Raw genomic sequence first — 25,496 nt, forward strand, 5'->3', positions numbered from 1 at the left:
AGCTACATTCTTTCGGTCGTTTCGCTACACTTTTTTCGCACTTGAGATACGAATATGATAAAAAAAAATACGATGTGTGCAAATTTATAAAGTAACTTTGTAGGCTATGGAAGTAGAATCTGCGTAATGAGGCGATTTGGCTATAGATAAAATTGTTTTTATCGGGCTTTGTTTTATGCAATAGTCAGGCAGATAATCCGGCATAGAATTGTAAAATAGTGACTTATCATGCATATTACCAGAGCTGGGGGCATTCCTCGGTGCGTTCCACTTTGGTTTGGCCGCGGTTAGCGCTCCCAAACTATTAAATATAGGTGCCGGTATAGTATGTGGCCTACGAATTTTTTCTTTGGTATAGTATGTGGCCTACCAGACTTTTATTTCGGTATGAACCTGTCTCTTAAGCTTTAATAGTTTAGGAGAGCTAATCGCGGCCAAACTAAAGCGGAACGCACCGAGGAACGCGCCCAGCTCTGGTAATGTGCATGATAAGTCACTTTTATAGTTATCTGCCGGACAATCTACATGACGATTGCATAAAACAAGGCCCGGTAAAAACAATTTTATCTATCGCCAAATCGCCTCATTAAGCAAATTCTACTTCTGTCGCCTACAAAGTTACTTTATAAATTTGGTAACCACACATTTGACATTTGACATCTCTAGCAGATGCCACCGAAATTTGTAAACAATGGATGTAGAATGGGAAGAGCTTGCCAAAGTTCTAATCCCAGAAGGTATTCCAGGTAAGAATCAATGTTTAATCGGTATAGTTTGATTAAGAAAAGTATAGTGCACATTCAGCTTACAAGATAAGTGAAATTATTATGTTATTCGTAAAAGGAAATGTAAAGTCAAGTGCCACGTAAGCTAACGTGCCGTACTTTTTGATACATGTAATGACCCGGCACATTAAGTTCTCTCTTATTTACTTAACAACTCTTCTGAAAAATTAGAATGGTTATAGTTAAGCATATGGTATAGTAAAATACGATGACAGCAGCTAGAATAAAGAAGTACAGTATGAGTATCTGTTAGCTGGGTCTGGGAAGAGAATACTTCTAACTTGAGTTGTTAAGATATGTCACTTACTTAGTCACTTAGTGCCAAAGTCTAAGATATTCTGATTTTAAGTGATTGGCACCATAGAGAATTAGATATATTATTTCCTCGGAGTTCTACTACATGTCTCGTCATTTCTTTCAGCAAAATTCCAGAATCAAGCAAACACTGATATCCAATAGCCCACCTAATAAAACCTAACCTAGCCAAACCTGGCTAATTAATGTAACCATTCCATAGAATCATTCAAATGCAAATTAAAAAAAGAAAAGTAAGAAATGTGTATAAACATGATACTGGAATAGAATATCTTTTTGTATTCTAAAGTAATTGATCTTGTCAATTACACTTACTTTTAAAGGAAGATCTTACACAGATGTAAGGTTTTCTTGAAACTACATCTTTCTTGGCACATAATGTGATGTACATAATATATGCACCCATGGTCATCCATGTTCATAATTATGCCGGAGGGAAGAGGAAGGTAAGCATTGTGTATGATTTTAGAAATGAGGCATCCAGAGTAGAAAGGGGAAAATGCTGACATCATGCGTAAGCCATTTTGCCTCTTAACATCAAACACTCTAAAATCCATATTTTGTACTGAGGAGGTGTGGCATTTACACCTTTCTTTCATAGAAGTCTTAAATTACTTAAGTGGTACAGCAACAAAATTTGCTCCCCCACACTGCTTCAGCAAAATAAACTACTAACGCCCCTATTAATAGTGTTATTTCTATTAGAATTGACTTGTTTTCACTTCAGCCACAAGTGATTTGCAGTAGAAATCAATATCAGATTCACATGAGTCACAATATAAAACATTTATTACTGACATCCTTTATTGGGGTATGTGTGATGGACAGTTTTATAATCAAGTACCTTTTACCCCATGAGATGGATGGATGGGGTAAAAGGGGCATTGGGAAAGAGCGGAATGTCTGTTGAGGAAGGACAAGAGAGGACAGAAGATAGGGGTGAAGGGATGATGCTGTGATGCATGAGGGGGAGTGGGTTAGGGATGTGGGGTGAGGGAGTATGTGTGAGAAATAAATTGATGCAGCCTGAAGAGATTTCTCCCTGTCTTTATCTTTTCTGCATGAGGGGATGGAGAGTGGGGCTCACCGATTTGATGAAGCAGCCTTGCTGTTGGTGTGCTGTGTCTTGTGATACTGCTTCTGATCTAGGGCAGTGAGCAAGATGCAGGGATGACCTGTCATCCAGGAGGTGCCAAGATAAGAAGGAGGGAAGAGGGTGGAGGGGAGTGGAGTATGTTAGGGATGGAATGGGTGGGAATGGTTTTTATGCCTTTGTATTTTGGCTACCTCCCTTGTAAGGGGAAAAAAGTCTTTGGTATATGTATGTACCTTAGCAGCATTATTACCATAAACTTTGGCTGAGATAGGCCTTGTGTGTCCTCACTTTGTTTCTTGTTTAGTTTTTGTATTTTCATTTATTTATTTATTAATTTTAACTTCAAATTCACAGTGTTTTTGGTTTGTGCTGTATCATTGTAATATCTGCACATTTTTATGTATGATAAAGATGTAATCATGATCTGTCTAGTAAAGAATTCTCTCTTTACAGAGACATGGAAGGACACAGAAGAATGTTCTGCCTACATGGCACAACTAGCATCATGTGGCATAGAAAGATTGGGTAAGTAATAATTGAATGATTATAATTTTTGAAAAGAACAAGTTCAGTGAATATTTTTAAATGAAGTTTGTGTTATTGAATATGGTATATCATTTTAGCTTTTGATTTGTAACTTAATTTTTTTGTAACAATCTTTAAACTTCTGCAGTATTAAATTTTATTTTTGCTTACAGGCAAAGAAGGCGCACACCTCCGAGATGAGCGGGCAGCTATTCTTGATCAAACCAGAGAGCTGGCATACACCAATTACAAAACATTTATCCATACAGCAGAATGTTCACGTACAATCTTCAAAGATGTGAGTATTTGTGAAAATTTCCAATAGAGAGTGCAGAAAGCAGAATTGGATGGAATGAGTTTAAGGGGATTGATGCAATGAAAGAGGCTTTGGAGGCATATGGTATGTCTGTTGAGGAGGAGGGTTAAATGTAGAAGTGAGTGGATGGAGACTGAACAGATGAAGGGATAATGTGGGTTGTAGGAATTTCTTCTCATCCACTTCAGGATTATTTTTAGTGGAGGAGGGGTTGCCATATGGTGATGTGGTGGAGGTAAATTAGCTCTGGCTGTAAGAGCTGTTCCTCAGGGCATTGCTAATGACCCAAGTAGTCTTGTGGGGGACAAGGTGACCCTTCGTCTCTGAGGTTTTGAAATGGAAGAGGCAGGTGAATGTTTTATTATTTTATGATAAGGGTGTAACCTTAGATTTGGCCACCCATGTTATAAGGGGGAAAGGGCCTTCAGTATGTAGACTGAAACTGATGGATGTTTTCCTCATTTTGACAGTTTACTAAAGTGGAAGGTCATTTGGGAAAGTTGTCTGGATCCCTGCCAGGTTTGAAGGGAAGTGTGGAAGAATTTTTGGCCAAATCTCGCAACCTGGCCCAGTCACGGCACCTCACATCGCTTACCCTCACCAAACACACCCAGCTCTTAGAGGTAATTTACATATGTTTTGCTTTGCCCAGTTTGTGAGATATATTCTTTCATAAAACACAAATAAGATTTCAAAATATCACCTGATTATTAGAAGCAATTGTCACATGCATTATTAGGACTTGTAATTTCAGTACTACTTAACCTGTTCTGTATTGGGGGGCACAATGTGTGACCCCAGTGGAAGTGAAAATATTTAATTCATCAACTTTCATATGGGGTAATTCTGTTTTCTATAGCCACCTACTTGAAAGTGAATTTAACTGTGCAGATGAAGTGCAACTGTGGCTTGAAATGGATGACCTACTTGAGGGCATGTGATCATTGTGACAGAAGGGCTAATTAATTTGTTTAATTTTTATAGATCTTGGAGTTGCCCCAGCTTATGGACACATGTGTACGGAATGGCTACTACGATGAAGCTCTGGAAATTCTTTCATATGTCCGAAGGCTTGAGAAAAAACATTCTGATATTCCTATTATAGCAGTAAGTCTTATATCTGGCTACAAATTTAGTAATTGAGTAATTTACTAATTGCTTACTGGTTGAGCTCTTTAGAATGTCTCTACTTGGGGTAGAGATCAGACGTGGAGACAGTTTGAGTTCTGCTTTGCAGTAAGTGAGCTCATAGTAAGGTTATACTACATTAAATTCCTTGTTCAAAAACTCCTTCATAAGGATGCACTATCCTAGCCCTCCCTGAGAATGGGGGGTTCATAATGTTGAACTGGATCACATATGGCAGTAATTGTAAGTATATATCAATTGCCGTTTCCCTCTCGTAAGGAGGGATGGCAAGTCAGAGTATGCCTTGACTTTGTGTGAGAGAAATGTAGAAAGGGGAACCCCCCAATACCCTCACTCTGCCCCAATTAGTCACCTTTTATATCAGTAATGTTAAGGATAAGTTGATTTTATTAAACAGCAGGTATCATGGCTTACCAATTTTTCAAATATATTTATGACTGCTCATGTAAAAATTTTCTTAGCAAATATTGTTTTATGGCCATTTATTTGTTTTTACTTTCTATGCCACAGAGTATTGTGTCAGAAGTCCAGGCTGGGAGTAAACTGATGTTAAGTCAACTATTGGCCCAGCTTCGTACACCACTGGCTCTGCCACAGTGCCTCAGAGTGATTGGCTTTCTGAGGAGACTTGATGTCTTCTCAGAACCAGAGCTGAGACTCAAGTTTCTGCAAGCTAGGGATTCATGGTTCAATAATTTAATCAAGACTGTTCCAAAAGAAGACCGTGAGTATATTGTATTTTTATGTCATGTAAATAAGATGTTTTCTTCTTCTTCCTCTTCTTTTTCCTCTGGAGAACTAGTGTCAACTCCTTAGGTCTACAGTTCCAGGTGGAGATGAGAGGGAAATAGTAAGGGTTGATAGAGAAAAGAGAAAGACTGCCAGGTCTATAGACAAAATGTCATGGTCTTTGGGCTACATGGAATTGGTGTTGACGGATATTGAATGTAGGTAATTGGGAGCTGATTTTCTCTAAGGTTCATCATGCAGGACCATCATGCACAGGTAGTCATGGGGTCCCACTCTCTACTAAAGACAGTAGTAAACTAATGGCCAACTTAAAAGGCTTCCAATTGTTTACTTTAGATTATACTTTATTTCCAGCTCACCACCACATCATCAAGGTTGTAGAAGTATCAAGGGTGCACCTCTTTGATATTGTCACACAGTACCGGGCCATTTTCTCAGACGATGATGCCAGACACATTATTGGAGATCCTGATGTTAATGAGCAAGCCATATTTCATGGTTGGATTCTTCATAAGGTGAATAGGAGTATGTTTGTGAGGGTAAACTTTAATTCTGTAATGTAACAATTCTACTGCTGACTTTGTTGAAATTTGTAACTATTGATGGAAATTTTTTGTTCAAGTCACCTAATTAATGAAAAAAATATATGATTACACAATTCTTAGATGTAATAAAAATGGTTTAGACATAGAACTTGTTATATTGATTGCATTGCAGTATCTTATTTGATTAGATTACTGATTTAGATCTTACATTTTTCAGGTTAATCAGTTTATTGAAATTGTGGAGAAAGATCTAAAGAAAGGTGTAGGAAATAACCTGGAATCTGTATTGGCACAGTGCATGTTCTTTGGTCAGTCCTTCAGTCGAATTGGAGCTGACTTCAGAAGTTTATTGAGTCCATTGTTTCAGGTTTGTTGTATAGTCATAGGTTTATTATAAATTTTTTACATTGGCATCAACACTTGTAACTTAAGCTATATGCATACCATATCATCATGCAGTTATAACCAAACAAATTATTATGAATGTTTGTTCACTTTGTATAGATATTGCAGTTGTTTTTCAATTAGCTAATGAATAACCGGTGATGAATACTTGCTAGTTCAATGTAAAGATGTAAGATGAATGGCAGAGAGAAAATTTTAATTTCTGTCAATTTTCAAAACCTGTTACCCCCTACCTCCATCTGGAAGTCAGGGCTGGTACTCAGTCTCTGGACTAAGCACAGTATCTTTTTCTGTCAACTGCAACTATATTTTTGCCACCTTTTTACATAAGAAAAATGGACAGCCAACAGCTGTTCTCCTCCTCCTACTTTAAGCTGAACAAAACCTTTATGTTTTCTGTTGTGAGAATCATCATAATCAATAACTGTTTGGCTTCCATGTCCAAGAATGAAACCTGGGTATGGAAGTCAAATAGATACGAACAATGATAGCACAGGAATGATTCATAATTCATAGCCTTCATGGCAGAAAACGTAGAGTTTGGGATGGGTGTAAAGAGATGCCCATGATCATTGTTTCGATTGGCTTCACATTCTCTATAAAAATATAAAATATAAAATTGCTTGTACCCTTGTTAGGCAAGTTGTTAAGAGATTGATCTAATAACTGAGGAGGTCCATATTTGATTTCTTGATGTGGCTGCCAAATAGTTATCAAATATCCAAAATTATTACTTTACATGTAATATTAACAACTGTATTTACTTAAACAGAAAGCTGCCTTCACTCAGTTTGAAAAAGATGTAAGGAGTGCAAATATAAAATTTGACGAGACTTTGAGTAGCTTTTCGTTGATGGAACCTCCGCAACTCAGTGCTTCAGGAATTGCCATGGGGGAGACACAGGTGGGTATCCTTATTTGTCTTTTTGTGTTGTTTTTGTGAACAAAAAAGTCAAGATTTTTTCTTGTAACTGTAATTGGTCATCACCACAAATACAAAATTGTAACCAGAATCATTGAGCTGGAACAGTAACTAAAATAAAACACATTGCCAATGACCTCCAAAAAAAATTGATGCACACACCACTGTGAAAACAGAACCCATAATCCCCACTGCTAAACATTGATACACCACAGACAATGGTACCAAATTTCTCCTTTAAGTTATTTGTAATGTCACCATGGTTGTTCAATGTGTATATAGATAGGGTGGTGAGGGAGGTAAGTGCAAGGGTAGAGGGTCAGGGATTTGGAGTTAGTGAGAATGGGCTGAAGTGGAAGGTGAGCCATTTGTTTGTAGCTAAATCAGAGGTTAGACTAATGCAGTTAGTGGTGGAGTTTGGAAGGGTATGGGAGAGAAGAAAGCTGTGAGTATATGTGGGCAAAGTATGACTCGTCATCCAGGAGGAGCCAAGATTAGAGAGTGGGGTGAATGGGATGGAGTATGTGGGGATGGAATGGAGCACTGAGCTACAGCTAAGATTTCTGAATTTTTTAATCCAGTGTGAATCATCATGAAGCAGGTCACCCTCTTTCAATAATGTGACACTTTCCAGTCCTCCATGTTTTCTAGTTCTCATGCCCACCAATAGTACACAGAATCAGGTATCCCTTGCACTTTATTGCTATTAAATCTATCAAATGGTTCTGAAATGACAGAAGATAAAATAATGATCAAATTTATCCTGAACACCCTGTATGTATACATAATGGTGAGAGTGGAAGGTGAGCCAATAGGTGTTTGTGAATGAGACTGTGCTTGTAGTTGTTGTTGTTGTTGTTGTTCCCTAGACTGTCTGTCCGAGCAGTCCCGTCTCCCCAAGGAATGCCATAGCCGAAACTGGGTTTTCCCACAAATCCTTTATAGAGCATATGTTGTGTTGTTTGCGTGCATGATTGTGTATAATGCAGTCTTCCATTATGTGTTGTATGGTATGGGGTGAAGTGTTACATCCTGGGCAGCTGTTCACAACGCGGTCATCCAGCCTTTTCTGGTAGCTTAGAAGTGCTGGGTGGTTCTACTGCTTGTAGTTGAGTTGGAAGATAGAATTAAATAGTTGGTGGTAGAGTTTGGGAGTGTATATGATAAGAGAAAGATGAAAGTAAATGTGGAGGGAAATGAGTTGATGAGGTATACAAGGGGTGAGGGTGGCAATAAACTGGAGGGAAGTTTAAAAGGAGAGAGGCTGTAGGAAGTGAAGAGCTTCAAGTTTTAAGTCACATGAAAGAAAGGGTGTGAAAGTGAATTATAAGGGAAGGAAGTAAATGGGCAATAAAGGGGAAAAGGCCCTATAGTACATGTATGTATGCATGAGAGAAGAAGAGAGAAGGAGTTTGAATATGTTTGAGATGAGGTGTCTGAGAAGTATGATGGGGGTTACTAGGCTAGATAGAGTGAGAAATGAGGAGGTGAGGAAGAGAACGGGGGTGGAAAAGGAGCTGGGAGATAGGGTTGATGAAAGAATATTAGGATGGTTTGGACACATGGAAAGAATGAGTGAAGAAAGACTAGTAAAAGAGGTATGGAAGGCAGATGTGGGGGGAGTGAACATGAGGGGATGTCCTAGGATGAGGTGGATGGATGGGGTGAAGGGGGCTTTGGGGAAGAGGGGAATGTCTGTTGAGGAAGGACGGGAGAGGACAGAAGACAGGGGTGAATGGAGAATGGTTGTATATGGATGATGTTGTGATTGCATGAGGTGGAATGGGCGGGGGGATGGGGGGTGAGGTAGTATGTGTGAGCAAAATTTGACACAGCCCGAAGGGATTTCTCCCCGTCCTCTCCTTTTATGCAATGGGGAGACGGAGAGGGGGGGGTCGCTGATTTAATGAAGCGGCCTTGCTGTGGATGTGCTGTGTCTTGCGACACTGCTTCTGACCCAGGGCAGTGGACAAGGTGCAGGGATGACCTGTCATCTAGGAGGTGCTCAGATAAGAGGGAGGGTGGAGGGGTGTGGAGTGTATTCAGGGATGGAATGGGTGGAAATGATTTTATGCTTTCCCTTTTTGGCTACCTCCCTTGTAAGGGGAAAAAAGCCTTGATGTATGTATGTATGTATGTGTGTATTTATGAATACATAAATGTATGATGACAGTGTTGGAAATTTAATTGATAATGATGTCATTTCTCACTACAGGATAAGACCCGACCACATCCTGCCTTGATGGAGTTCCCCCCTTTAGCCCACTATGTTAATGGATTGATCACAGCATTCAATACACTGCGTCTATGTTGTCCCGTAGCCATTGTGCCCAATGTTGTGAAGTTACTGGACCAGTCATTATCTAAGGTGAGCTCATGTAACTTACAGGAGAGCAGTACTCTTATTTCCTGTGAACCCCATTGGGATTATGGTTTACTTTGTAGATTTTGGTCAGACTTATACTATATGCTTCTACCAAAAGGCTTTTTCTCCCATATAAAATGGGTGGCCACTGGCTAATACAAGATTACTTGAATAATTTTAGAGGATATCTCCCTTACAAGGGGAAGGAGCCTATTGGTATGTAGATAGAAATAAAAAATTTGCATATAGAAAGCAAATTCCTTTACATAGAACATCGTATGAAAATGATAAGCACACAGTTGTATGCAAGAACCTACAATTCTACTCAGCCATCCCATTACATCACATGTGGACAAACAACAGAGCACAACAAAAAACTACATCAGCAGCACACTGCTCAAACATCAACAACAATTACCACCACCACACTACAAGGGAAAGGGGGACAAGGGTGAGTAGTAGTTTCAGTGATCAGTTTGTTAAGTGTAGTTGGGAAGGCTTGTGGGAGGGTCTTGACTGAGCAGATTAGGTGAGGAAGAGAGGGAGAAATTGGTGAGGAACAGTGTGGGTTTAGGACAGGTAGGGGTTGTGTAGATCAGATTTTTGTGGTAAGACATATGTGAGAAAGCTATAGGAAAAGGTAAGGATGTATTTTGGGCTTTTATGGGTCTGGAAAAGGCTTATGACAGGGTAGACAGGAAGGCACTGTGGGAGGTATTGCAGATATATGGGATAGGAGGAAAGCTGTTAAGAGCAGTCAAGAGTTTTATGAGAGCAGTAGAGCTTGTGTTAGGATTAGAAATGGAGAGAGTGAATGGTATGAGGTAAAGGTGGGTCTTCATCAGGGATGTGTTATGTCACCTGGGCTGTTCAATTTATACATAGATGGGGTGGTGCAAGGGTAGTGGGTCAGGGATTGGTGATGGTTAAAGAAAATGGAGAAAAGTGGGAGATAACCCAGCTGCTGTTTGCTTATGACACTGTGCTTGTAGCAGGATCAGAGGAGGGATTGAGGAAGCTAGTGACAGAGTTTGGGAAGGTGTGTGAAAGAAGGAAGTTGAAGATAAATGTGGTTAAAAGTAAGGTGATGAGATGTACAAGGGGAGAAAGTGGCAGCAGACTGGAAATGAGTATCAAGGAGGAGAGACTGGAGGAAGTGGATAGTTTTAGATACTTTGATGCGAATGTGGCAGGAAAAGGAGGAGTTGGGATGGAGGTAGGGTGTAGATTGAGAGAAGGGAGTAAATGCCTTGGTGGATTAAAAAGTGTAATGAGAAATAGACATTTAGGAATGGATGCTAAGAGGAGATTGTATGAAGGAGTGATTGTGCTGAGAGCACTGTATGGGGCAGAAACATGGAACATAAGAGAGGAAGAGTTTGAATGTGTTTGAGATGAAATGCCTGAGAAGTATGATAAGGGTTACTAGGCTAGATAGAATGAGAAATGAGGAGGTGAGGAGGAGAACAGGGGTGGAAGGAGAGTTGGGAGATAGGGTAGATGAAAGAGAATCGGGATGGTTTGGACACATGTAAAGAATGAGTGAAGGAAGGTTAGTAAAAGAGGTGTGGAAGGAGTGAATATGAGAGGGCATCCTAGGATGAGATGGATGGATGGGGTAAAAGGGGCATTACAAGAGAGGAATGTCTGTTGAGGAAGGATGGGAGAGGACCGAAGATAGGGGTGAATGGAGAAGGACTGTGTATTGATGCTGTGATGCGTGAGGGGGAGTGGGTGGGGGATGGGGAGTGAGGGAGTATGTATGAGAAATAAATTGACGCAGCCTGAAGGGATTTCTCCCAATCTTCTCTTTTCTACATGAGGGGATGGAGAGGGGGGTCGCCGAATTAATGAAGCAGCCTTGCTGTGGATGTTCTGTGTCTTGCAACACTGCTTCTGACCCAGGGCAGTGGATAGGATGGAGGGATGACCTGTCATCCAGGAGGTGCCAAGATAAGAGGGTAGAGTGGAGTGGAATATGTTGGAGATGGAATGGGTGGGAGTAGTTTCCATGCCTTTGTTTTTTGGCTACCTCCCTTGTAAGGGGGAAAAAGTCTTTGGTGTATGTATGGTATGTATGTACATTATATAAGCACATTCACACTTGGATCATAAAACAAATACCTCAAGACCAACCACCTATCCCTACTTGATCAAAGCCCCTCCAGACATTAGTTCCATATAAAAATTTCTCCCAAGAGAAGCAAAAATAATGCAAGGATAATCAATCAATTGTTACCTTGGGTTAAGTGGAAAATCCAGTGCCCCAGAATGGTAGTGGTTCGTAGAACCTCTCACAGCTCTCTCTAGGAAGAGACTTTGGATTGTTGTCTGTGTTGTATCAGTGTGGGACTATTTCTGTGTCACTGGTTGAGAGTTGTAGGGAAAGGAGACCAATCATGAACTCTCCATGTGTGGAAACATGTAAGAATTACAGCTGAAGTTGACCGAGAAAGATCTTGGGCCCAGTCTGGAGACGGAATGTCAGTCCCTCAGGGCTGCACCTTCTGATGGTGGTGAGAGGGTTGATGTAAGACCACAAATGAGATAATGTAATAACATCGTAGGATGTATAGAAAGGAGAGGTTTAACCATATAGGAAATAGAAAATGAAGAGGCTTACTTGGACCAACAAATCTGGAAAAGAATTGACACTGACCGACAAATGTGAATAACAGGAGTAAGGTGAGAGGAAATAGAGAATACTAGATGCTTAATTTGATTATTGAAGAAACAAACTAGGATTTGAAGCTCAATGCTTCTGTTTCAGGTAATTACAGCTTTAGTTGAGATGCACCGTCATGAGAGCTCTGGGTTTACATCCCGTGAGGAGGAGACGTTTGGTCGACTGTGCTCTGTGGTGCACACAGCACTTGTCCCACACATCAACATCTGTTTACGACTTCTGTTTCCACTGCAGCATCTGGCTGTTATCTCAGGAGTGCCAGTGTTGAATCTACAGAAAGAGGTGGGTTTCATGTGTTTTGTTTCTATCAATTTTGGAAGGTTAGGAGATATCATCTTGTCATTGGATGATGTGGTCATTGGCCATTTACCCTTCACCCCCACAATGGCCATTGTATAAACTGGCTCAGATGCCCCAGTGGATGGTTGTAAGAATGATCACATTGATGCCATTTGGGATCAGATTACTACAGTATAGAATGATTCAAACCACATCTGGGATAATGCTAATATTTTTTTCTTTTTTCTTTTTCAGAATTATGGCCAGTTGGATGTTGCATCAGTCATTGCTCCAATGGAACATCTCATTCCTAAGAAAGAAAAAGAGGAAATTCCTGAGCTAGATCTAGAACCAGTAGGGAATCTTCACATGCTAGAAAAACCTATGAACATTGCTGTGGAATCTGCCCCAGCTGAAGCCAAAATAGAAACTTCAGAGATCCAATCTAGTGTCTCGGATGGATTAGTGGAAAGTGAGAAGCATTCCAAGTTCACTGTCGGACCTGAGGAACTGGATGATGAAGGACATAATCAGTCCGAGATAATAATATCTCAGGAAAGTGTTGCACCTTTGGAGGAACATCAGATAAGTCAAGAAGCAGAAGCTGAAGTTGAAGAAAGAGTTGTGGAGGCCTTGTCTGAAGAAACCTTGCAAGAAACTGTGTGTGAACCAAGTCAAACAGGATTGGTAAACTTGGAAGAACTGGTCAGTGAATCCACACCCACAATTAACTTACTGGAACCTGTTCCAGAGCCCAGCCAACCAGTAAATTTGCAAGAAGCAATTGCTGAACCCAGTGAGATGGTAACTTTAGTAGACTCAGAGGCTGAACAGAGTCAGACAATGAATTTAATTGAATCTGAGCCTGAGCATTCCAGTCAGACAGTTGACTTGAATGAACCTGTTACTGAAGATTCCAGTCAAGCAGTAAATGTACTAGATCCTATTATTGAGCCCAGTTCAGCAGCAAATTTACTTTTATCTACTAATGAGCCAAGTCATACAGATAATTTGCTTGAATCTGTTACTAATACCAGTCAAACAGTTAGTTTGATTGAACCTGTCGAGTCCAGTCAATCAGTTAACTTGCAGGAGGCTGTCATTGAACCAAATGAAACAATTAACTTGTTAGAAGCTGTTACTGAGCCCATTCATACAGTTAGCTTACTAGATTCTGTTAATGAACCCATGCACACAGTTAATTTACTAGAGCCTGAGCCCAGTCCAACAGTGGATTTATTGGTACCTGTAACAGTACCCAGCCAAACGCTAACCTTGGTAGAATCTGTCACTATGCCTGATCAGACAGTAACCTCATTGGAATCTGCTATGGAGCCCAGTGAAGCAGTAAAATTACTGGATTTAGATAATGAGCCCAGTCAGCTAGTAGAAATGATGTCTGAAGTGAAGCTTCAATCAGTGGATGAAAAAGACACCAGAAGTGAGGGAACGGAACCTTCGTGAAAGCTTTAGAAGTAGGATTTTATTTGTTAAACAAGATTATTTTCATATATTGTTGATTCTCTAATGTATACACATAATTGTTCGGTTGATCACATTAAGGAAGTATATGTATTTATCAAGGATGTAAAAGTCATGTTTTATTTACCCATTTTATTAAAGCACACAAATTTCACCAGTATATAAAGAGTAGAAAAATAAGTTCAGATATGGGTACAGTAATAACAAATAGGAATTTATCACAAGCACTGAAGTGTGCAAAAAAAAAGTATTCTCATTTCCACTCCACAAAAAATATCAACAAGATCTCAGATATCTTTAATACTTAAATGGCTTGTCACTTAGATAAATGACTACTGGTGTAGGCAGGGAAACTAGCCCCCTCTCCCCTTTAGGGGTGATGGGTTACTTTCAGATGGCAATAGGTAAGCTCCTCCCCCTCACATAAACATGCTAACAAAATCTGAGGCCCAGTACACAGGAAAGAATAATGGAGAAACACTGCAATATCATATTTAGTGTGGTAATTTTGGCAACTGACCAACACCGCCAGCTTGCTCGAAGACAGCACAGGCAACTTTGTGAGCCAGCTCATCTGTCTCTTTTTGGGTAGCGGCCTCAGCATAGACTCTCACTATGTCTTCAGTTCCAGAAGGTCTTACAAATGCTCTACCTTTGGGATATGAACTCACTAGTTTGTTGATAGTTTCCTGAAGGCCTTCTGGGGTGACACATACCCTTTCAGCATCTGTTGTGGTGATGACTGCTCGATCTGCTACACTCACCTGTTATAATTTATGATGTTTAAAAAATTGTCCAAAACTAAGTGAAAATATGATGAATAATATATATCTAAAATTAGGATATTCAATGATCCCTTACATTGTGGCAAAATCAATTAATCATTATTGTTATTTTTTCACATACATATTAAAGGGCTTTTCCCTGTTACAAGGGAAACAGCTGAATCAAAACATACATCCAAAATATATTTGTTGCCCCTCCCATCTTAATACATTATCCACAACCACAATTACATAATTTTGGTAAATAGATCATTTAGGTCAAAGGCAATGCACCAAGACAGCTTTCCTCCTATCTCATATATACTGCAATACCTCCCACAGTGCCTGTCAACCCTGTCATAAGCCTTTTCTATATCCATAAAAGCCCAAAAAAACATCCTTACCTTTTCCTATAGCTTTCTCACATATCTGTCTTACCACAAAAATCTGATCTACACAACCCCTACCTGTCCTAAACCCACACTGTTCCTCGCCAATTACTCACTCTGTACCTCTCTTAATCCTCTCAATCAAGGCCCTCCAATAAGCCTTCCCAACTTCATTTAACAAACTGATTCCTCTGAAACTACTACACTCACACTTGTCCCCCTTTCCCTTGTAAAGTGGAACTATACAGGCACTCCTCCAGTCCTTCAACACTCTACCTTCTCTTAAACAAACATTAAATTGCCTCACCAGCCAGTCCACCATCACTATCTCCTTTTTTCAGACATTCTGCATGGCATCCATCCAACCCAGGTGCTTTACCTGCTCTCATCATCTTAACAGCAGCCTTCACTTCATCTTTCCTTATTTCTCCTCCATTTTCCTCACTCATCAAAGTCATTTTCTTAGCACTTCCCACTGCAACTACCTTTCCCTACCTATTCTCCTTCACATTTAGCAACTTCCAAAAATACTCTGCCCACCTTCCTCTCACTGCCTTTTCTTCCATTATCATTTCTCCATCTGCACCTTTTACCTTTTCTTCTCTACTTGATTCGCCGCCTCTTCCTCTTTCAATTCCTTTCTAAAACATTTTTTCATCTAAAGAAAAAGAAAATAAAAGAAAGAGAGAGAGAGAGAGAGAGGTGCAGTCCTGAGGAGCCATTACCAGATCTCCAGGTCAGGTCCAGAAACTCACTATTTTCTTTAATATTTCCCACCATTCTATCTTCCCTTCTTTTACTTATCTCTTTTCACATGGGGAGGTTAGTACCCCAACACTTAGCCTCCCACACTTCTTTCTAGCCAGAGGAAGAGAAACCAACCCAGGACCATACACATGTCCTACATACAAAAAACAAAGTCACATATATCAGGAATAGACATTTGGGAATGGATGCTAAGAGGAGACTGTATGAAGGAGTGATTGTGCCAACAGCACTGTATGGGGCAGAAACATGGAACATAAGAGAAGAAGAGAGAAGGAGTTTGAATGTGTTTGAGATGAGGTGTCTGAGAAGTATGATGGGGGTTACTAGGCTAGATAGAGTGAGAAATGAGGAGAACAGGGGTGGAAAGGGAGCTGGGAGATAGGGTTGATGAAAGAATATTAGGATGGTTTGGACACATGGAAAGAATGAGTGAAGAAAGACTAGTAAAAGAGGTGTGGAGGGAGTGAACATGAGGGGGCGTCCTAGGATGAGGTGGATGGATGGGGTGAAGGGGGCTTTGGGGAAGAGGGGAATGTCTGTTGAGGAAGGACGGGAGAGGACAGAAGACAGGGGTGAATGGAGAATGGTTGTATATGGATGATGATGTGATAGCATGAGGTGGAATGGGCGGGTGGATGGGGGGTGAGGTAGTATGTGTGAGCAAAATTTGACGCAGCCCGAAGGGATTTCTCCCCGTCCTCTCATTTTATGCAATGGGGGGATGGAGAGGGGGGTCGCCGATTTAATGAAGCGGCCTTGCTGTGGATGTGCTGTGTCTTGCGACACTGCTTCTGACCCAGGGCAGTGGACAAGGTGCAGGGATGACCAGTCATTCAGGAGGTGCTAAGATAAGAGGGAGGGTGGAGGGGTGTGGAGTGTATTCAGGGATGGAATGGGTGGGAATGATTTTATGCCTTTTTCTTTTTGGCTACCCCCCTTGTAAGGGGGAAAAAGCCTTGGTATATGTATGTATGTACATATATCAGTAAGAGGGAGGGAAGGGGGTGGATGGGAGTGGAGTATATGGGGATGGAATGGGTGGGAATGGTTTTTATCCTTTTGTTTTTTTACTATCTCCCTTGTAAGGGGGGAAAAAGGCTTTGGTATATGTATATACACATATCAAAATACAACATGTTTCATATGAGTCCACCTTACATGCACCACACTTATCAACAGAAACAGCTGAAGCTGCAACCACCACACAACATACACTCATAAACATTCCAGCACAAAACACTAAACATACATACATACCAAAGGCTTTTTTCCCCTTACAAGGGAGGTAGCTGAAGTCAAAGGCAAAAATCCACTCCCATCCATTTCATTGCCACATACCCAACTCCCATTTGCCAGCTCTCCCTCATTTCTTGGCACCTCCTGGGTGATGGGTCATCCCTACATCTTGTCCACTGCACACAAATGCAAAATATACATACCACTAATGCAGGAAACTCAACTAACACCACAATCCATACTTACCATATTCACAAAATTCGTGATAGTTGGAGAAGACAACACCCAACACAAAGGTGGACTCATAACACTAATACACAACAGTATACCTTTCTCCAACAAAACAAAATAAATAAACACAAAGTGTTTTAGGTTATAATTTTTTTTTACCTTCATTTGTCTATTAGGCAGGTCAGTATAGGTCTTTTTCCAATCTTCTATTGACCAGCCTCTTGCATGCAAAACTGTCTCCACGAGTAGCATATCTGAGATTGCATCACCCACGGTCTCATTGATGATATCCATCACATCTGCCAATCGTGCTGCACCAGCTTGTTTAGCTGTAAAAATAAATATTTTTATTTAGTTTTATTCATGGAGTAAAAGGGGCATTGGGAAAGATGGGAATTTCTGTTGAGTAAGGATGGGAGAAGACACATAATAGGGGTGAATGGAGAATGGTTGTGTATGGATAATGCTGTGATGCATGAAAGGGAGTGGGTGGGGGGATGGTGGCTGGGAGAGTATGTGTAAAAAATAAATTGATGCAGCCCAAAGGGCTTTCTCCCCTTCTTCTCCATTTCTGCATGAGGGGATGGAAAGGGTGGGTCACCGGTTTAATGAAGTGGCAGTGGGCAAGATGCAGGGATGACCCATCATATAGGAGGAGCCAAGATGAGGGGGTTGGATGGGAGTGGAGTATGTGGGGATGGAATGGGTGGAAGTGGATTTTATGCATTTGTTTTTTGACCACCACCTTGTAAGGGGGAAAAAGCCTTTGGCAATGTATGTACTTTCATTCCTACTAACTTTCTTAATTCCTTGAACATATTAATTTTCACAAACTATTAAGGCAGATGTCAGTTGATTTTATTCATATGAAAGACAAATTCCAACCCCAAGGTGGTCTCTGAATCACAACCCTCTTCAGTTTGGGGTCTACTCCAAGTTACATGAAATCCAGTGAGCAACTATACCAAAACGTCTATGGAAGGGGTGGTTGAATGGGCTTTATTTATTCACAATGTGGATGTGCACTCTGACTTGGCAACTGTGGATTATTTTGTTGGAAATAAACAGTACTATCTTTGCGGACAATATTGGACCAAAGAGAAGGTGTCCTGGACGTGGTAGAGATCTTAAAAGTAACAGTATGGAAGGACAGTCAATGTTAAAATTGATCAGTATATTTTTTTTTTAATGGATGAACATTAGTCTTCAATCATAAAGCAATAGTGGAAGACTAATCTACAATTGAGTCCTTAAACTGTTGACTGCATGAGACTTAGGCAGTCAATACCTCATATGGGGCCTTTATGGGGGGGGGGGGGATATATATATATATTTACCTAGTTGTATTTACCTAGTTGTATTTTGCGGGAAGGGGAGCTATGCTCGTGTTGTCCCGCCTTTGTATCTTGCAGTGTCTAGTTTGTTTTTAAACTCATATATGTATGTATATGTATGCATATATCAAGTCATAATTCTACAGCTATTTATTTCTCTGACAGTTGGTTTCACAGTTGTAAGGGGGAAAAAGCCTTGGTATATGTATGTATGTATATATATATATATAAATTATCAACAATGAGCATACTGTGTTATTCAACAGTTTGTATCTATTTACAGTATGTAAAAAGCTACCATGAAAATATGTAATAAACTATGCAGTTAAATGACTTAAAGATTCCAAATAGTCACATTGTTATCACCACAGAAGTGAGTTATGTTCTATACACAAAAAAGTTATGATATATCATGACATATAGGTACTGTGAGAGAGGTTATGAAAATTATCACATTCTATGAAGCATAAGGTAAATAACTCTAAAGGTGCTAATTCAGCAAAGAGGAAAGAAACAAACTGAAACCACTCACCTCCTAAAGAAGCATCATTGGCTGCTGCCCTGATGGTCTCTCGCCCCTTTTTCGAAAATATGATGGTACCATGTCCATTGGCCTCAAAATAAACACCTATGTCGTACTGTAATGCCAGATGGTGAACATGCTTGACACCAGTCTTGGCACAACCAACAGGGACTCCTAGTTTTTTATTAATATATTCTGTTGAGGCACCATTTGCATATGCTGTCTGAACAAGGCCAAGGCTTAGGTCCAGTCCTGGGAAAAAGAAATTTAAAAATTAAAGGCACTCCATGCCTAACTGATACTAATGTTGAAAATGAAGTATGAAAAAAGACAATCATAGGAAGTAATTATAAAAATAAAAGAAATGGAAAAATAGAAATAAAAATATATATAAAAAAAAGTCTGTATGCTTGTCATTACCACTTTCCTAAAGCCCCAATCTGATTTTTTTCCCCATTTTTTTCCTCTTTTTTTTAGCCAACCATATGTGCATGGTTCACCAACAAACCTAACCTCAATCCACAAAATGAAAACTTTGAGCAATTCCGTGCGTACATTTAAAGAATGACAGTTACAGGATAGGGAATTAACCAAATTACAATTCACATGTCCTTGGTCTAACTTCACCAGTGGTAGATGGCAAACCCTGCCACCAGCGAAGTTATTGTTGATGTTCCCTAGACTGTCTGTCTGAGCAGTCCTATCTCCCCAAGTATTGCCACAGCCAAAACAGGGTTTTCCCACAAATCCTTTATGGAGTGTATGTTGTGTTGGTTGCGTGCGTGATTGCGTACAATGCAGTCTTCCATTCTGTGTTGAATAGTATGGGGTGAAGTGTTACATCCTGGGCATTTGTCCACAATGCAGTCATCTAGTCTCTTCTGGTAGCTTAGAAGGGCTGGGTGGGTGCTGCATCGCAGTCTGGACAGGTGGATTCAGAGGGATGGATATCAGGGGGTCTGGCATGCAACAATGTGTTGTCTTTTAGTGTGTTAATGGAGCAGTGAGTGATGTGATTATGAATATGTTTCTGGAGGCTGGTATTTGGTGGTTTTGGAGGAAGAGAAGAAAGTATCTGTGTGTGATATAGGCATTTGGGTGTTTTTTTTATGTTTCTTGGTGTGTGTGTGTATTCTGCTATGTAGTGTAGCAGGTGTGATGCAGCGTCTTCATTGTGGGATCACCCCCCCCAACCCCAAGAGTTGGGGGCCAGACTGCAGCAAACATCCCTGGTCACCAGCGCTACACAGGTGTCACCCTAGGAGGGGCTTCGGTCGCCTGGGCGAGTACCAGCAAAATTGGACCAAGGGCATGGTTCATTAAATTCAACAGTACAAAGTCCTCAGTAAGGGGCACTGTCCTAGCCTTCTGATAGGGGGGAGATTTCCAAGAGAAAATATAAATCTTAGGTAATCTGACTTTATCTGTAACTTGCATTCAGCACACCATGCCTCTCCTAAAAATCCTACAAGAATGGTTCACTATTATAAGTTATTTAAACAAGTCAGTTTCTTAAACTTCTCCATTCTGGCGACTTCCCATATGTTGAATGAAACGATTTGATGTTAGCTAGAATAGTTTTAAAGCATCTCACCAAAGTAAAGGGGTTATTCAAGAATCCAAACCTTTTCCTTGTGGTCACTGAAATAGGGGGGGAGACTGCTAACATATATGTCATAGAGTCAACATATGCAACATTCCTCACTTTGTATAATCTAGAAATAAAATGGTTGTAGCTCTCTGGAATGTGTGGGAAATGTTGAGCATGCTAACACTTTCATGACTGTGTCATAAATGTTTGCAGCCCCATTTTATCACCAAAAGATGCCACTGCCTATGAGAAGTCATCTAAGCTGAATGAAACTGGTATTACCAGTATTAAGCAATCATATACCATCACAGTGGGACAGAGGAAAAAGAGGACATGCAATGAAACTCAGAGAGGACTTGTTAAACTGGGACAAGAGAAGCACAAGAGGACATGGAAAGAAAATAAAAAAACAGCTACAGAAGAGATCTGAAGAAAAACAGTTTTCCACAGTGGTGGACACTTGGAATAAACTAGACAGTGAAATAGTATGTGCAAAAACCATTCATGGGTTTAAGAGCAAACTAGACACAGATACAAAGGCGGGACACCACGAGTGTAGCTCCCCTTCTTGCAAAATACTAGGTAAAAAAGGACAGCTACAGAAGAGACCTGAAAAAGCACAGCTTCCCACACAGAGTGATAGATGTATGGAACAAATTGGATGAACCAATAGTGTGTGCAAACACCATACAAGAATTTAAGAACAAACTTGATCTTGCGAGATACAAAAACAGGTCACCACAAGCATAGTTCCCCTTCCCATAGAATACAACTAGGTAAATACAGGAAAGGGGTTACAAGTATTTCATCACTGAATAAAATCATATGGCATTAGCTAAACATAGATAAGTTAGCTAAGTTTTCATTTCGTGGACACCAGGAGTTGGACCAAGAGCATGTTTCATTAAATTCCACAATACAAAGTCCTCTGGAATGGGCACAGTCCTAGTCTCCTGATAGGGGGAAGTTTGTGATGTGAAAACAAACCACCAATCAGGTAAAAACTGCACCCGTGACTACAAAATATGTTATACACATGAAAGTAAGTTGTAATGCATCAGGAAAAGTTCTTGAACTTGAAGATGAAGTAAACTAGGTTTTATAACATTTAATTTCTGTTACCTGAAACAGTCAGTAGCTCCTGAATGTATCCAGCATACAGTGTGGCTATTCTATCACCATCTAACATGTGGTATCTTTTGTCTTCATCCAAATAGCTGTAAATTACTCGGTCAGCATCCCCGTCGACAGAGACACAACGTTTACTAACAGTCTTGGGCACATTGTTTGGCCACCGTTGCTGAACCTGCACAGATGCCAAAGATAATATTAAGAATTATACAAAAATATTTTTGTGGGAAAATGTACATTGTGGTTTCAGTGCATGGCATTCCATTACTTCTGACAATAATGGTCTATTCTTAGATTAGCTAGCCTTGACATAGTCCTGTCCTTTGCATGTTGTAAATGAGGCAAAACAAGTTGAAGAGAGACTCCCTCTTTTTGTCTATTTCTTGCAGTCATGGCAAATATGTTAACTTTGACTTGGCCAACCCCCTTCTAAAAAGCCTTTGTATATGATGTTGAATGGAGAGAACAGGATAAATGATGAAATAGGGATGTGTATGGTAGAGAAGAGATTAGAAACTAATAGCTAAGTTAGGGTACTGAACCCTTTTATTAGGCAACCTTAAAAGCTACCAGGTAGTATGAATGATGTCAACTATTGATGGAACAGATATTCAGTAAAGTAATTGTTGCCTTGAATTTCCAGTGGGAAACCCACAGCCTCACAGTGGCTGGCAACAGTCCTTTGAACCTCTCAAAGATCTGTGTGCTGTATCAGTGTGGAACTGTTTCTATGTCACAGGCTCAAAAAGGGGTAGGGAGAAGACAGCAGTTGTTGGTTATGAGCTCTTCTTGTGTGAAAAAGTGTACAAAATGCAATTGAAGTTCATAAAGAGATATCTTGGGCCAATAGCTCCTCAATTCATTTGTTCTTCAATTCCATTCCATCCTAAGATAACTCTTCCTGAATGATTTTATTTCTATACAGAAAATCTTTTCATAATTGTAACTTACCTTCACAAAATCTGCTCCACATTCATGATTGAGAACACCATCCCCAGTATTGTACATTTCTATGTTCATATCTCCTTCCAACAATTTGGCTATCTCTGCCATCATGAGTGCCCCCACACCATTGGCACCATCAAAGTAAATGTCAGGTTTGTAGTTTCCAACAGTTGTACCAGAGGACCTGAGCTTTTTAAAAGCCTGTGTCATCTTTTTATAGTAGCCATCCTCGGTTGGTTCACCATACCTAAAATGGGTAGTGGGAAATCAGTACATAATTATATAATAATAAGATCTGTTGCAAAAAGTAATTTATACATTTTTCATTTCAACTCCTTTAATACCTACAAGTCCTTTTTAAGAATTTTTTCTGTTGCAGAGTGGCTTTCTCTATCATTTTAAGCCACATCACTATAAGGCCATCTCCTCCTGATAAGGATGGTGGCTAATTCAAAGCACTTAACACACATTGAGAGAGAGAGTGAGAGAGAGAGAGAGAGAGAGAGAGAGAGAGAGAGAGAGAGTGAGAGTGAGTGTCTTGGGTCTGGTTTAGGGATCAAGTATCAGCCTTCTGGGAATATATTTCTAGGATAGGAGAACATTGAGAGATTCTGAAGATGGACAGCATCTGACGTCCATCTCATAGACCCACCGCTTCCAGGTACTCATTATTGGTTCCATACATAGAGGAATACATAGATTAATGTTAATGATACTTACTTGCCACCATCATTATGGCAGGTGACGACAAAGTGAATGACAGGTGTGCTCACAATTCCAAAGTCTTTCACCTTAGCATTGAGGGCATTTGCACCTGCTAGGACAGCGTCTCTCAATCTATCGCTGCTGGGTCTGGAAGGAGAAAAGAATATTTTTGTAAACAAAATGAACTTTCACAGGAAGAGCAGGAATAATCATTCAGTATATAAGAATCTTGCATTTGAAAACTGAATCACTGCCACGGCCTGGATATATCTAAAACTCTATCCACAGTCCTCCTAAAACCTAAATTTGTTCAATTTAAATACATTACAGTCATAGCCTGCCATCTTAATATGATGACCTTGCCTGTATCACCCTTGTTAAAGCCCTTGACCCACTTATTAAATCACCCTGCACTCTTTGTCTTTCCAGAGAGTAGAATTTAAGTTCTCTATCCCTATCTTCAAATGGTAAATTTCTGAGCCCTTATATTTTGGTCATTCTTCTATGTACAGATTCTAGTGAGTCCATTCTATAGGATGGAGACCATGACTGTACTGCATAGTCAAGGATGGGTCTAATTATTGCTTGATAGCCTTAAGGATGTTAATCTGTTTTATAGAGGTAAAAAATGAAGAATTATGAGAAAATTGAAAACTTGCTGAAATTATCACTTAATATAAATATCACATGCTGGCAACCCTAGCATGAGAACACTTGACTACATATATCCAGCTTGTTACTGTTTTGAGAACAGCTTTTTTTATCTTGTCCTTTTAAATAATGTATTTGACAGCAACTCTGTGGTGTGTGTGACATAGAAGGGGGAGAGCATCAGTTCCTGCCACAATGTGAGTAGGGACGCATGCGTGACCCACATGGCTGTGTTGACATTTACTATGCACGGTGTTTTCTTTGCTTCCACTTGGTTTCCTACAGCCTACAGACACTTACAAATATTTGAAATGCCGACACCACCAAAATAGAAGAAGGCTGCAGCAAAGAAGGGGAGAATATCAGGCATAATAAAGAGAGGAAGCATGAAGAGGAAAGCGATTGATAGCCCTTTACCGAAAAAGGGCTAACAATCTCTACTTTTAGAAACATTTTGATTGCCTTGATTTACTTGAATAATGAATTATCAAATAATTCATCTGTATATTGCATATTTCACCAATCACATCCATTAAATTGATGTCTGGAACGTAAAAACCTCAAGTTAAACTTTGCTGTTCATTTTCTCAATTTTTCCCCACTAAAATAATGTCATTCAAAGTACTACTTTTCTGACAATTTGTTATCTATTTGCACGATTCTTTTTTCATTTGAAAACTGACACTTTGTTCTATATTCTGAATATAATTTATTATGTGTTGAATATTGGAATTTCTAGATGGATTTAAGTTATAAACAGAACAAAAAATAACCACTAATCCTATACATGTTTGGTATGTTGATAATCAAAGTCATGCCCAATACTGGTACTTAAAAAAAGAGTAGTAGCAGGTTGAATATTGATTACTTTTGCACAATAAAATAAGGATTTTATTGTGTATGACAGGGGTACTCAAACTGGGGTTCGCGAACCCCCAGGGGTTCACAAGAAGATTTCTAGGGGTACTTAGATAGCTGACGAAAAACGTATTTTAAATAGTGGTAGTTGTGGATTATGAAATTCCGTGCTAGCAGTGTGTGTTCCTTTAATCTTCTGAATAAAGTCATTAAAATTTAAATAATTTTATAGTATCCTTTGCAGAATTATTGTACTTTAATGAGTTAGTCAATAAATTACCATTCTCTTCATTGTCAGATTATTGGTGGTTCGGGAAGATGATCTTATAACTCAGGGGGTACTTAACGAGAAAAAGTTTGAGAACCCCTGGTGTATGATATCTATTGACAAACTTCAATGAAACTTGGTCAGAATGACTACAATGATCAGCATGACTTTTAGTATAAAAAAAGAAAAAAAATTGACTTCCTAGCTCAATCAGAAAAAAAAAGTCTGATCATAAGAATGAAGGAGACTGCAAGAGACCATAAGGCCTACACTAGGCAGTTCCATGTCCATTACCACCTATCATTCCCATCCATAAAGTTGCCTTACCTTCTCTCAAAACAATCGATAGTTTCAGCACTCTTTACATGGTCACTAAGTCTACTCTATTCATTGATCACTCTACTGGTAAACCAGTGCTTGCCTATTTCCTTCTTGAATCTCAATTTGTACAAATTAAATCCTGACGAATAGAGAGAGAGAGA

The 25,496-nt window shown here is 39.8% G+C and overlaps 2 protein-coding genes across 2 annotated transcripts in view; one reads left to right on the plus strand and one right to left on the minus strand.

Annotated features, from left to right (window-relative positions):
* The first annotated feature begins 513 nt into the window (after positions 1–513).
* Positions 514–13,731, plus strand: Cog8 (conserved oligomeric Golgi complex subunit 8). The gene is made up of 12 exons (XM_076204495.1): positions 514–746; positions 2,650–2,721; positions 2,895–3,019; positions 3,508–3,660; positions 4,022–4,144; positions 4,697–4,910; positions 5,291–5,451; positions 5,699–5,848; positions 6,659–6,790; positions 9,024–9,176; positions 11,944–12,141; positions 12,394–13,731. The coding sequence occupies exons 1-12, from the start codon at positions 692–694 to the stop codon at positions 13,600–13,602; spliced, it is 2,745 nt and encodes a 914-aa protein (XP_076060610.1). The 5' UTR covers positions 514–691; the 3' UTR covers positions 13,603–13,731.
* Positions 13,732–13,737: 6 nt separating this feature from the next.
* nst (phosphoglucomutase 3-like protein nst) overlaps positions 13,738–25,496 on the minus strand; it is a 29,646-nt gene continuing 17,887 nt past the window's right edge. Inside the window, exons 4-9 of the mRNA XM_076204497.1 lie at positions 23,253–23,384; positions 22,539–22,779; positions 21,579–21,762; positions 18,875–19,117; positions 17,168–17,337; positions 13,738–14,384 (exon numbers count right to left, since the gene is read on the minus strand). Coding sequence (XP_076060612.1) covers positions 14,115–14,384; positions 17,168–17,337; positions 18,875–19,117; positions 21,579–21,762; positions 22,539–22,779; positions 23,253–23,384 — 1,240 coding nt within the window. The 3' untranslated portion in view covers positions 13,738–14,114. The remainder of the gene's footprint in view (positions 14,385–17,167; positions 17,338–18,874; positions 19,118–21,578; positions 21,763–22,538; positions 22,780–23,252; positions 23,385–25,496) is intronic.

This window comes from Oratosquilla oratoria, chromosome 21 (genome assembly GCF_046742065.1).
Source record: "Oratosquilla oratoria isolate Oo_2021 chromosome 21, ASM4674206v1, whole genome shotgun sequence".
NCBI lineage: Eukaryota > Metazoa > Arthropoda > Malacostraca > Stomatopoda > Squillidae > Oratosquilla > Oratosquilla oratoria.